The sequence below is a fragment of the Cinclus cinclus genome, chromosome 2 (assembly GCF_963662255.1).
Source record: "Cinclus cinclus chromosome 2, bCinCin1.1, whole genome shotgun sequence".
NCBI lineage: Eukaryota > Metazoa > Chordata > Aves > Passeriformes > Cinclidae > Cinclus > Cinclus cinclus.
The window spans coordinates 37,778,461-37,792,888 of NC_085047.1; the positions used below are offsets into that span (position 1 = coordinate 37,778,461).

Here is a 14,428-nt window from a genome sequence, read left to right on the forward strand (position 1 = left end):
CAGTCTTTAGACAGGAAATTCTTCAATTTTCAGAAATGGATTTTTAGAAATAGATTTTGTCTGCAACTGAAAATAGTTTCATGGACTAGCACAGAAATTCTTTGTATATTATTTCAACATGTGGGGTTTTTTTCTGCATATAAAGCATAAAAAAAATTAACCCAAATTTCAACTGTATTACTTTGTGAAAAATGAATAACATATTTGGCCATGATACAGTTTTTGTCCCTAAAGGAAAAAAAAATATAGAGTCTGAAGGAAAGACCTCATATAAGTATGGTTTGCTCCAGGCAGCTGGTTTAACATCAGCTTGTTGCAGCTCTTTCATTCATTTATTAATCTTATTCTCACAGTTTATGACTAGTTTTGATTTAGCATTTTATTTAGGAGAAAAAGACGGGGGCAAAAATAGTCTTTTAACCAGACACACTTGAACAAATATGAAAAAACCTGTGTGAAATAACCTTTATATGCAGGGGAAAAAAGGTCTGCTTTTGTTATCCTTGCCAGATTACATCCCAAGAAAACTAATGTGAACCACCTCTTTATATGCACTTATGATTAATTTAAATGGAGGAAAGTGAAGTTAAACACAGAGGACTTTGAGGATGAGTTTCATTCAAAATTTACCTGCAGAGCTGCCTGAAGAAAATGTCAACAAACTGTCTTATTTCTTAAGGCTGCATTCAAAAGCAAATTACAACTTTTACATAATCAGAATAAATTTCTCCCTTGCCACCCCCATTACATTTGGCTTATTGTGTTTCAATTGTACCCCTGTACAGTTCTGTTTTTCCAGCATACATCACCTCTTCACCCCATTCAGCGCAAAAAATAAATGGTTTCCAATGGCAATGAAATTTGCCTTTTTAGTTATTAATTCATTTGGCTCCAGGCAAATTTTAAGCTGAGATTCTCAGGGTCTGATTTTGTTTCTAACTATGGAGGCCTGATCCAAATGTCAGTGTGCTTAACAGGAGGGTATTGAGTTCAAACTGGCTTTCAGAATGAGGCTTTCAAACATCAATGACAGGAGAATAGAAAATTGCACATATTTTATTTTGATCGTTCAAAGAAAAAAAAAAAAGATAACAAAACAAGGAATGCTGTCATATGGAAAATGAGGTAAACAAGCAACTCTGTCTCTTTCAGAAGCCAGACAACCTCTTTCTGATTTCTCCCACCATTTTCAATTAACTGGAATGTCAAGTGGTTAAGCAAGAAAACGCTGAGAAAAATGCCCATGGTGCATGAGCTGCATGGCCCACCTGCATGCCTACCATCACCACCCAAAAATCATGCACAAATTTCCCTTTCTACACCTTCCCGTGAGCATTAGTTTCCACAGAGATGGACAACAGTTGCATGAGCTGAAAAGGACCTCAAACATTTTTGCAAGACTGGTAGGCTAAATTTGAGGCCTTCCCTCTGCTGTGCTACTTTTCTTCATGAAGAAGCACACACAGAGTTCTCAGCTGAGTTATTGACTTGCTGTCTGTCTGTGAAGTTGGTTCAAGAAGTGAATGTTGGTTTAATTTTAAAAAAAGTTTGTTTAAGCTTTTCTCCTACCACAGAAGTGGGAAAAAAACCCATCTGTAATGTCAACTGAAGGAGTTGGACCAGTAGGAACTCCAGCACACCCTTGCATGCCTGTCATAGCAATCCATAAGTTGGAAGGTTGTTACTTCAGGCTTTGAGTAATAGGTCCCTAGTACAAGGAGTTTCATGTCTCTCATTCCTGCTCACTCCTAGCTCCCTGCCATGCACTGCTAACTTAACTTGTCTGTTCATGGGGCCACAGTCTGGACTGAACCTCAGAAATTATATGGCTTTGGAAAAACAGCCCTCGTCGTGCATGAGAAGGTTTTATTTTAAAGCCAGATTGGTTCAGAGTAGAGCCCCACAAGACATTCAATGTGAAGAAGAGTTGGAGAGTGGGGGAAGATAATGATGATAATGATGATAATGATGATAATGATTCCTGACAGAATGAAGCAAGACATAGTTACAACCCAAGACTAAGACTTGCAAAGATTTCTGATTGGCCTGTGTAAAATACACTACAGAAAGTGAAGATAACTGCTTTTTTATGAGAAATGTCATTCATTTGTTGCTCACATTTTCTATTGAAGGGATTGAAGAACCTTCCTCCTTAAAATTACAAGAGCTACACTGACAGCAGTCCTTGCTACATTCTGATTTTTAGGAAAAAAATTTACTTTTAGAGGTTACTTGTAAACTTGGAGGCATCACCTAGTTTAATTTGTAATGCTAAATGTCAGAGTACCAAAGCTTGCAAGAATCTCTCAATATTTTTTTGTGTATTTTAAATCTGGAAGTCTTAAGTAAGGATTTAACAACACAACTTCAGATCAACCTCCCAAAACAGTAATCCACTGCAAAGATATTTAGGAAGTGCATAAGGAAAGATTCAAACAAGAAACTTTTTATTATGAAACCACTGATGTATGCCAGGCTTTTCTTACACTAGACCAAAAAGAGACCTGTCAATTTATCTGCTGACGAGAGTACCAAAGGAATGAAACTAACAGGTTTTTCATGTCTCTTTTTCATTTCCCATCCAGCTTTGGAGGAGATGACCCACCTTCTCCATGGAAATCATTCACAGAAGCTAAAGATCATATTGATCAGAAAATGATCATAAAGATCAGAAGAATCTGGTTAATAAATGAATTAATGAATGAAAATTAGCTAAAGAAAATTAATGTAGGTGGCCAGAAATATCGGAAGCATGAAAATGACTATCTTCTATGGGTGTTCAAGATCCTACATAAAAAAAAATTGAAAGAAACAGCATTCAACAATCTTTTTTTCTGTTTTGAAATAATATCTGTGAATGTAGCACACTGAGCGCTGAGTCGAGTGGCATATTTAGAATGTTACAAGACACTATAATAAGATGAAAAATAATTACACCATAAATAAATAAAAAATAAACAAATAAATTAATAATCTCTCTTTTACTTATTTACTCAATGCCTTTTCTTTAGCATTCATGTGTGGGGGTTTTTAAAGGTGGTTTGAAAAAAATTGCACTGGATAATGTGCCATAATCTTTGGAAAGTGCCCTGAACATCAGACATTGTCACATTACAAAGTGCCTTGATCAGCTAGCATTTTTCTATTCCATCATAAATACCATCTGTTCTTTTGTAATGAAACTTTAATGTTATTTACCTGGAGACCCATCATCCTTAGCAGACTATGCAACTATATGATCCTATGATAGGATCATAAGGTTCACCCAATTTTAATGTTCTTTCACTGAAGTCCAAAATTATATTGCTGTAAATATGCTATGAATGAGGCCTCAGGTTCCACCTACCATATCCACTTTAATAATGACAAAAGCAGGCACATGTTGAACTACATATATAATTTTTTTTTCCTCCTTCTTCACATTGAGCCCTTCTCTCATTTACTTTTCATCTTGCCCATAGCACCTATGTCCCACTCCAGCCCTTGTTTCCCTTTTCTCTTTCCAGAGCACAGTACAAAGTTCCTCTGCCGTAAGATTAACATACCATATGCTACCATCTGCTCCAAAGTGTCCGCAGAAAGCAGAAAAAAGTATATTTTCACTCTGTGAAGAATCAGACCTTGATATAAGCATGACTAATCCCACACTGAATATAAAAACATCCCATTCCAATAAGGAGAGGTGCAAAAGTTGTTTGTAAAAACTAGATAAGTCATCAAAAGTAGTCAGGATATAAAATCTTATGCTAGTGTTAGTGGCATTTTTTTTATTATTGTGATGTTATTCATACGTATTTGTGGAGGGAAGGCTGCACACCTAACCATGCCAAAGTCATCAGCTGGTACAGAATACCCTCACCACGATGTCATGTAGAGCGATTTATACACTGTTTCTGAACACTGAAGTTTTAGATTAAACTATTAATGCATTCATGTATCCCCATATAAAAGAGGCTTCAGCTATTTACCAGCTCTCATTATTATGATGGAAATGTGGTTGTGACAATCTGCATGCAAGTTCTAAGTTTTTTTTTTTTTAATACTGCAGAATAAGCTCTCTGCATATCTGTAGGAGGAAAGAGCTCTTGACATTATACCATTGGACCAGAATCTCCTCAGAAGGGCTTTGAATAGTATAAAGCCTGCCAGAGAGGCATACTCAGTGTGTGGGAAGGGCAATCTGCTTTCTATTGGTTGTAATAAAGACAGCAGCATCTGCCACTGTTCGGCAACGTCACCACCACTACTCAATCTCTTAACATTTTCCATTCTCAGATTTTATTCTGAGCCTGCCATTCAACATCTGTCTATTTGAACAAAGGTAACATGGTGAGGTCCTGAAACTCATAACAGAACTTAATTCCATAAACTCCTTAAATGGTGGTGTCATTAGGTGGAGGCTGATGAAGCTTGCTCTTCAGACAGTATGAAATTCTAGTCACTTCTAGCAACATGAACTCAATTCTATCAGTATCTACAAGGAATAATTAAATCAAGTACACTTTTCCTTAGCATTTCCCCTTAATCACAAATTTTTCTGAGCACTAGATAGAAGGCTTAAGATCTATGTCAAATAAATAAAAAAGATGAAAGCAATTTAGCACACATTTCTGATTTTCTGGACATCTGATGGAGAATAAATGTGTGAGGAAATTCAAGGAAACTTCCCTTGCTCTCTCCCAAAACCAATGGCAGAAGGCAGAGGAAGATGTGGTGCAATACTCCATGGAGTACTGTAAAAAGGATGGAAAGATTTCTGATCTCGAGGAGCTGGGGCAACTTGCATTCAAGGATTAACCAGAATTGCATGTTTTCTAGTACCTGTACCACTGTGGCTCAGATATTAAGCAGGAACATATTCTGACACAACTGCTTTTCTGAATGATTATTTAGCTCTCATCTGCACTATGAAGACCAGATGCTTTCTCACTACCCATTGATTCTAAAATAGTCATAATTATTATTCTACATAAATGCACTGATTAGATAGAAATTAAATAGTAGATAAAATAAATAAATGCCAACTAAATTAAATTAAGGTCATTTGGGAGACCCCAGACCAAACACTTTTAACAATGAGTGGCCCTAGAGCACACATCATGTTGTGTTTGAAAATTTGTTTTCAGCCATTGGCAACATGATGCCACTTCTGACCCACAGAGAATGTAAAGTTATTATTAAGTAAAAGTCTCTACAGTTGACAGGTGATTGGTAAAAATGCAACAACATCAAACCATCATCGTCCATCAATTAGACCACATCAGAGTATTACAAAGGCATTTTTATATGGTGAAAAACAACCTCTTACCTTCAGTGTGTACAGCAGAAACATAGGTCCAGTTATAGCGTTTGACAATGTCCACCATCGCCTTTGCTTGCTGTGCGTCAGATGGCACCACTCTCATAAAATACTTGAACAGAGTTTTGTCGCTTAGGTCCATGCTTGTGGCAGAATAAGCAATCTGAGGTATATTGAAAAGCTGCAACAAGTTCTGGACCTGGATAGCAACGGAACTGGAGCCAGGCCCAATGACACCAACAATGGGTTTCTTGGAACGGAAAGACGATGACGATCCATCTACACACCGCACCATCCCTTCCTCTTCTTCCGAAGAAATAAGAGAGTCCCTTATAAACTCAATGCTCTGCTCCAGAGCCACAGCAGAATGCCAGCAGGAGTCCCTTATTTCACATCCTAATGTTATATTCGGCAACAGTGTGGGATCCAAATTAATTCTGTCAAGGGTATGCAGCATTGCTTCCACTCTCTGAATACCATACTGCTCCCTTACCTCTCCACATTTCCTCTCATGAACTTTGTCAACAGTTGGTTGATGATGGACAGAGAATAGAGCTCCAATGATAATATCACCAGGCATGTGTGCAACCACTCTTCTCTCATTTGCCTGTGCTGAAACCAAAAGCCCAAAGTTCCCACAGACATCTTCCTTCAACAGCAGGATTGCAAGGAAAAGCAAAAGGACCATTTTAGGAAATTTTAGGCTGGTAGAGACAACATGATGAAAAAAAAGTTGGAGAGCTGGTGAAAAGCAGTTATCAAATCTTCTGGATAGAAGGAGCACTACACTGATTGTTAACCAGGAGTTGGCATCTGTTCTCTAAGGAGTCACCATCATCTCCAAGTGGACAGCTATGCAGAGCTGCACATGAGGTCATAATCCTCATACCCTTCAAAAATTAACAAATAAAAGAAAGATCCTTAAAATTATTTATATAGTCAATAGTATATATAATCTTATATATTAAGATCCGGTATCTTATAATCTTTTCTAAAATCGCACCTATTTCTACAGCTATCAATGCCTGTAATACACTGCGGATCCTTGCTTTCATCATTTTCAAGGTGGAAAACTGTATCTCACTTGAGTGTTTCGCAATCTTAGGCTTGTACTTCTGCCAGTATAAATCAACTTCTTTCTTGACAATCATATTTAAAAATTCTTTGGGTTTTCAAATGCACAAAAGGCTGCCAAGTATTTAATTCTACTGAAGGAAAGTGTGTTCCCATTTCTGATACATGTTTTCAAAAACAACTCCCTGTAATTTCAGACACTTTCTATACCTCTAATATATACTAATGTACCCTGGGCTACAATCTATTATCCATTCCAGCACTAGGAAACTGCTGTTGACCCACAAAGTTGTTATTCTAAGGGATGCAGAATGCATAAATCTGTTTTAATTTTGCAAGATACAACATGAAACAAATTGGCTTTTGAACAAGACTAAGAAAATTAATTTGTTATTCATTTTTATATTTGTTTTAAGCAAAGGAGCAATAATTCAAAACAGCAAAGCTATGAAATTATTTACACCTTTTTATAGCCTTACTTCAAAAATCATCAAAAAGCAATTTGAAAAATCCTTTTACTGTACATAACCTTACAGACTCCACTAGTATCAAGAAGTGAACACAAACTCTGTACAGATACATTAATGCCCAAAATTTTTGATCAGCTATGCATACCTATAGACTGTAATGTGATCTGCATTCATCTTTACTGTTGCTGAAGGATAAATAAATAAATAAATCAGCAAACACTTCACATCTGGGGCTGTGGTTAACTTGTGGGACTAGAAAATATACTTGAAAATGTTCTGCACCTGGCAGTGGATTTGCAGCAGAATGCTTCCAGTTTTAAATACAGTGCTTAAACAGTTGTTTGCCAGGTCTTGATCCCTGAGCACATTAAATACCTATTTACATCATCTGTTACTCCTCACCTGCCAGTGAATACATTGATAGTACAGAAAGGTAAGTGCACTTTTAAATCTAAGATGCTGAACTACCTAGTGAGCCAATATGCCCAATTTCATTTTTAAAAAAACAACTGCAAAATTCTGGGGAACACCCCAGTCTCAGTTTTGTTGACATAAATTTTTAGATGCAATAAAAAAAACAAATTGTCATACATTTCAGACACCACCAATCACTTCTAATCGATTAACAATTGCTCTAACAGAACCTAGACATTGTAAAGTGAAAGAAATCATCACAATAGAAAATCCACCTGTTTCTTCAAGTTGAAAATCTCACAGGATTTTAATCTTGAATTTACTCCTCACAGCTAAGTCATTCGGTATAGTGACACAGCAAAACTCTTCCTGATTCTGAAGAAATATACATGAATATAAAAACATTCTACTTGATGCTAATCTTTCTCTATTATTTCACCTAGATGTATAAATTATAAGCTATTTTCACAGAGATGTGAGTGAGTTTTAGTGAATATTCCCAAATAAAATACAAATCCTTAAAAAGAAGAAACACTTAATGTAATATTTAAATGTCATATTAATAAGTTTGTGTAATATTAATTTTAGTAATATAAAATGCTAATAATAAAACAAGGTTCAGAACATTGTAAAACACTTCAAGAAGGTTTGTTTTTTTTTTATTCTATGAAAAGTTGTCTTATCAATACTGCAACCCTTTGCTACTAAGGAATAACAGCAGTTCAGGTTAATTAGTCCCTAATTACAGACTATCACTATTGTTCATGTCTTGCAATTATTTATTCCATAACTCTGAAGTTAGTACCATATAATTTGCCAACAGTCAAAAGGATGAACAACAGGGGATATCTTTGCACAAGATCACAGCTGTTAAATTCCTACACCTTTAACTAATCAAACGTATTATGATTTTTTAATAAAATAATTATTTATTAACTTATTCACATTTGAACAGAAATAGTACTCGGTTATTTAACACCATGATGCTTATTTTTCTGAACTTCTCAAATTAAGGCTACATATCCAGAACACAAGTATATCTAGACAAGTGCTGTCTCTGCTGCAGACTGGAACTGGATATAAAATGAGATTACTTTCCATAACCTACCTGCCTGTGAACCTACAGATGTACAAATATAGAGAATTCAGGGGCTTGGGGTGAGCTCATGGTAAAAAAAAAATCCAACCCGACATTTTAATTCTGTAATACATGTTCACCAAAATTTTTGGTCTTGTATCGATGGATTAAAAATTTCCATAGGATATTTGAGAAAGAGGGGAAAGGAAGGCCATTTTCATCTTCTTCCCTCCAAAGAACAGCATTTTTCTCTTCCCTGCTTATAGTTGTGCCTATCAGTATAAAATTACAGGATAAAGAAAGAGGCAAAGCTGAAGGCCTCCTTCATATTTCTGTTCCACTATACTAGGTTATGTCACAGCTGGGGGATTCCTGTTTCTGAAAGCAACAAAACCTTTCCCCTCCATGACATCCAAGGGAAAAGAAGGGGCCAGATGGGGGCTGCAACTGCTCCACAATTAATGAACAGTCTTCACTATATTAAAGCTAAGGTCAATTTACTTGAGACTTTAAAAGTCCCTAATTACACTGAGAACACTGCTTCTGTTTTATAGTATTGGGCTTAGGATTCATGTCCAGAGTACCTGAAGTCAATATTTTCTGTGGCTTCTCATAATACAATGAAACAATTTAGAATTTATATTGATTAATATTTCAGTGTATTTGTATTGTGTAGTAGAGACCTGTTTCTCCGGCCTTGCACTCATAAACTTAAGAGCAGAGTGGTTGAGGTGGAAAGGAACTTCAGGAAGTTATCTGGTCCATTCCTTCTGCTTACACTACGTTCCATTAAAACAGATTTCTTAGCTTCATGTCCAGTCAGGTTCTTAATATCTCTGAGGATGGGGACTCAACAACTTTTTCTGGGCAGCTTGCTTGACCACAGTCACAGTAAAAAGATTCTTTTTATAGAATTTATTCTTAGTGTTTTTCAATTTGTGTTTATTGCCTGTCATCCTTCTGATGGGCACAGCTGGCCACACCATGAGAAGGTACCCTGAGACTAATCAGGTAACAAATCCTATTTTAGGCAAAATGGTTGAGCAGAGAGCTGATACATTAAGCACACTAATTATATTTCCTGGAGAATGTCTTCCTGAAGAGAAGATGGCCAAGGGAACTATTTCAATATACAATTTCACTGTGCTTCTCTCCCAAAAGAATCACATACAAGTCCCTCCACATTTCAATTACAGTTCTCTCTTACTACAAGTAGCTTATTATTACAAGCAGGATGAGTACTAAAACAAAATTAAGTAAAATTTCATAAGCATAAATATAACTCTTGTTGAATATTTTAGAGATAATCCTAAAGGGAATCTGACATGCTATAGCCCTCAGATTGAGAACAGAGGTATCAGCAGTTTCAAAGACAGTGAACTCCTGAGTGCATACACAAAGTAATGAGAATTGTTTCCCAATTAATAATTTATATGTTTTGTTTTCGTTGATAGACAACATACACAACATTTAGGGTCTTTTTTTTTTTTTTCCACGCTGTTTAATTTCTTCATCATCAATGGACTTATCCCAAATTGACTGAAACATAAGTGAAATGGAATCAGGTACTTAATTACTTGTGTGTCAATGTTCCTTGCTTATTTCAGTTATAGATCTAACTATAAACTTATCCTGAAGTCACATGCTTTAACAATAGAGGGCACTTTGGTCTCAGTCTTTGGTGCACTAACTTCGGGCTTGGAGCAATTGCAGAAGAAGTAGGACAGAAAAATAACACCACCTATCTGTCCTTTGCTCAGTCTCACCCTAGACCGAAGTTTACATACTATCCAGATGACTGAAGACACAGATCTGATTAAGCACTCAACATGTTCCTGTGACCTGTGTTCTCCCTGGCAACATAAACTTCATGCCAGACTGTCAGGAGAAATTCTCAGCTGTTCCCTTAGGGCAGAGTTCCAGCTACTTCATGTTGAGGTTTAACCGAGTAGAAAATGAGCATCTGTAATATTCCATGAAACATCATGCAAATCTTTCATTATTAAAAATCTAAAAATCTTTCAAAATTATACCAATCTCAAAGACATGTCCATTTTTATTTGCCATCTGTAGAGACCAAAATAAACAAAAAGCACGCTAATATCTAAGGGCATTAATTCAAAAAACTTGGTCGAAAATCAGACTGTTCCCAAAGAGCTGATTTTTCCACAATATTTGTGGCTGAGAGTTGATACGTCTGACTGCTGTTAAGGGTGTCTGCTCCCGCAGGTGTGACTGCGTTTAAAGCTGCAGGGTGACCCCTTTTCGGCCGGGGTTTACATTATTATAGCAGCGCCCACTAGTGACCCCGCAGCGAAGCACCTGAGCTCTGCCGACTAAACGCACTTGGCACGATGGTTTCTAACAGGCAAAACACCAACTCGGCTGAGGCAAAATGTGTTATTTATTCTAATCTGTATCTTGGGGGGGTGGGGGGGGGAATGTAAAAGGAAGGAGTAACACTATTTCCCTTGGGGTTTCTTCTTCGCTGCGCTTTTGTAGGTTTGCAGCAGGCTTGTTAATAGTTTCTGAGTCTTCAGGCAGATTTAAATAATAAAAATAAAACAAAAGTATCAGATTACTTAATCAAAGAAAAGTGCTGTAATAGAATGAGAACTCATGGCCCAACCCAGGAAAGCGCTTAGGAATATGTTCTGTGCTTCTCAGAAGAAGGATACTATTGGTCAAATATCTGTAAAGACTTATCTAAAGTTTAAGGTTCTCCTAAAAGGATTTTCAGGATAAGAAAAATCACAAAAACTAACATGTTTAAAATCCATTCATTCGTAGTGAAAAAATTTACTTATATGTTATGGTTGTATAACTTAAAGCCATTTTAGGTGCTGATTAAATGCTTTCCAGGCATTCATTTACACTACATACCACAATTGATTTAAATCCATCAGAAATGAGATAATATATGTTGATATGGATCAAATCAGTATATCCCAAGGAGTTAACCTATGCTTTATAATCAGAGAAGACAAAACCATAGCAAGCAGCAAGTGGTTCAGAGTTAGTCATGTTACTTCTCTCACAGTGAGGATATTACAGTGGCAAAATACGGAACAGACTTAGAAAAACAGGTACACAAAGAGAGCGACCTCTCAGCTCATCTTGATTTGGACCGATGTTAGAAGGAAGTACACTCAGGATGCTAAGCTTTGCTGAGTTCTGCTATGGCACTGCAAACTCCAAGCATTTTGGCAATCTATCTCCCAGCATTCTGGGGAGGCTCATTTTGCAGGAGGACATCTCCCCTACCCATTGGTCAGAGCTCATTCATTTTGGTCACACAAAACCTGACAGACTTAAATGGTCTTTATTTGAAAATCATGAAATACGAGTACCTTGTTCTGTTTTGAGATTTCTACTATGGTTTATTTTTTCTGTCCACAAACATAACAAAACAAACAAAAAAACCCAACATCTGGCAAGCATTGTTCATTACATTATCAGGTCTGCAAATTCCAGTGGGCATTGGATCAAGTTCTTTGACAAAAAAATCCCAGCTTTATACTGAAGGAGAGACTACAAAGCAGTTTTCTATAATTCCACTTAGAAACATGAAAAAACTAAGCAGCAAGGGAGAATTTTCACCATTTCATCAGAACATCCACTGGAAATGACAGACTGAAGTGTTGATCTCATTTCTTCATAGCTAATAAACAGAGAATGCCTTAATTATCAACAAGATCCTTAGCAATCCCTGGAAGTTCTTCCCCATGTTATGTCCACACATGCTTTCAGACTGATGAAACAATTTTGTCTTCAATATGTAGGTGTTTAACTTCCCATGAAAATTTGCAATGATCTCTAATTTTGCCAAATATACTGCATATTGCTGCTGTTACCAAAACCCACTTATACCATGTGATGCAGGAACTAATAGCTCAGGCGTGTTTTCACGTGTAATCTTAGACATTTTATTAATTAATAAATAATGGAATGGAGGAGGTGATCAAGAAAAGGCAATAGCAGTTTCAGAAAACATTTTCCAGCGAATTGCAACAAGAATGGTAATGATGGGATGCCAGTACTAGCACTATGCCAGCAATGTCATAACTATGTAGGAAGATAAAATGACAGAAAATCCATATAGGGACCCAAGAAATACTCTCTGAACATTTGAAATAATGATTTATGCTGTGATCATGTAACATATTTATTAAAATGTAAGACAAAGTATTTGAGAATTTGTAAAAGATTACCATGCGATAGAAATGTTTAGGAATATGGTAATTAAAAAAAAAAAAGAAAGAAAGAAAAAAAACAGAAACATAACCAAGTCATAGGGAACTCAAAGAGCCTGACCGTCAACTCCTCTATACATCTTTCCCTATCAGGATTTAGCGTGGCGCATTTTCAAGATGATCCTCTGCCACTTTTGAGATGATCCCCTACTTGGTCTTTCAAGACTAGGAGAAAAAAACGTCCTGGCTCTCCTTGTACCCAGTCACCCCCTCCCCACCACCGGAAATCTCTTCTCAGGGAAGAGACGGAGTGTGAGTGGGGCTGTCGGGGTGGCGGAGCCCCAGGGTCAGCGGCGGGAGGGCAGCGGGGAGCCGGGAGCCGGGAGCCGGGAGCGGGCAGCGGACGCTGTCCCTGGTGCTGAGCACCGCCCGCCGCTGGTGTTTGCCGCCAGCCAGGTCTGTGGAAGGGGAAGACAAAAATAAAATAACCTAGAAATCAACCGGTGGTAAAAATTGCCACGGTGGTCACACTTGGCACACAGGATCGCGTTTTTACAAATAAATGCATAGATGTGGGTCTTAGAGAAAACTACTGGACGAGGTTAACTCCCAACATAGCTACCTGCACTGCCACGAGTAAGCGGCTGTGTGTACAGACATGCATGTGTGCATCCACACTGGTGCTTAGGTCTCTGTCTCCCTGCTCGGCTAGTTCTATCGCTGGCCCCCTCGGTCCATAATGAATAATTTTTGCACTTTGGGGGATTAGCTTTGATTATTAAATAAGTAACAGACGGGACTCGCTGAGCAGAGCTAAGTGATTTGTCCCAAGGTCACACAGAAAAGTCTACGGCTGAGCTAAGCCCGGCGGTCTCTGGAAAACAAATACATTCCTGTTTCCACTATTCCCTCCTAGCAAGACAAATCCCTCCTTGTGAGCAAAGGGACTATATCACATACATCACCAAGCCCAGGTATGACAGTACCTCCGGTCTCTGCAGCCCCACACGTATCATGCTCCCGGGGAGGGATCAGTGCCAGCTGCCCTCCAGCACCCTGACCCCACGATGCCCGTGCAGACCCTAGAGAGGCACCCCACCAGTTAGCTTGCTGGTCCCCCAGGAGTTGTGCTAGTCCTCTATCAACCAGGGTACAGAGCAAAAGCAAGAAGGGAAGAAGAGGGGGGGAAGAGTCCTTCCTTCATCCATAGGGTTTCTGTCCACAATCCAGGACACATAAATACCCTTTCCCAACCCACAGCGTTACCTTATCAGTGGCAGCAAGTGCTTCTTCCTACGGTGGTGGCAAAATGGTCCTTTTGGTGGCAATAATTAAGACAGGTAGGGGTAGGCACCTCCTATTTTCAGCCACGGCAGAGATAGCACTCCTCACACAGACCTTCTGGAGCTGAATAATCCTCAAATGCCTCTGCAAAGATCACCAGCAGGTGAGCCCCACTCGGCTAGCATTGTCACTCCTCCAGCTATAGGCACATCCTATTTTCTTCTGATCACAGGCAAATGCTGAGGACCGAGTATCCTACCCCCGCGAATGCATGCACACACACGCCATGCAACACGCTGCTCTCTCAGCATCGCCCAAATCTCATTTGCAAGAGGCGTGAACGGTCCCTGGATTTAAGGGAGGGGGAAGGCATGAGGAGGAGGAATAAACAAACAAACGATGAAACAACAGATGGGTCTTTGCCACCACAGCCTTGGTCCTCCTAAATATTTGCTGCAGCCTGACCCACCTGCTTAAACACCTCCGCCCTTCCTCACATTTGCACGGTAGCAATCTCTATGTTTTTAATGAGCTAACCCTGCGTTCTGCCCTGTGATGAAATCTCTCCAGATGCTCTGAAGGTTGTAAAGTCCCCCTACAAGCCGACACCTCTCTC

At 38.4% G+C, this 14,428-nt stretch overlaps 1 protein-coding gene across 3 annotated transcripts in view; it reads right to left on the reverse strand.

Annotated features, from left to right (window-relative positions):
* GRM5 (glutamate metabotropic receptor 5) overlaps positions 1-5,987 on the reverse strand; it is a 218,964-nt gene extending 212,977 nt beyond the window's left edge. For all 3 annotated transcript variants that reach the window (XM_062487536.1, XM_062487535.1, XM_062487534.1), the window contains exon 1: positions 5,309-5,987. In XM_062487536.1, coding sequence (XP_062343520.1) covers positions 5,309-5,987 — 679 coding nt within the window. The remainder of the gene's footprint in view (positions 1-5,308) is intronic.
* Positions 5,988-14,428: the final 8,441 nt, after the last annotated feature.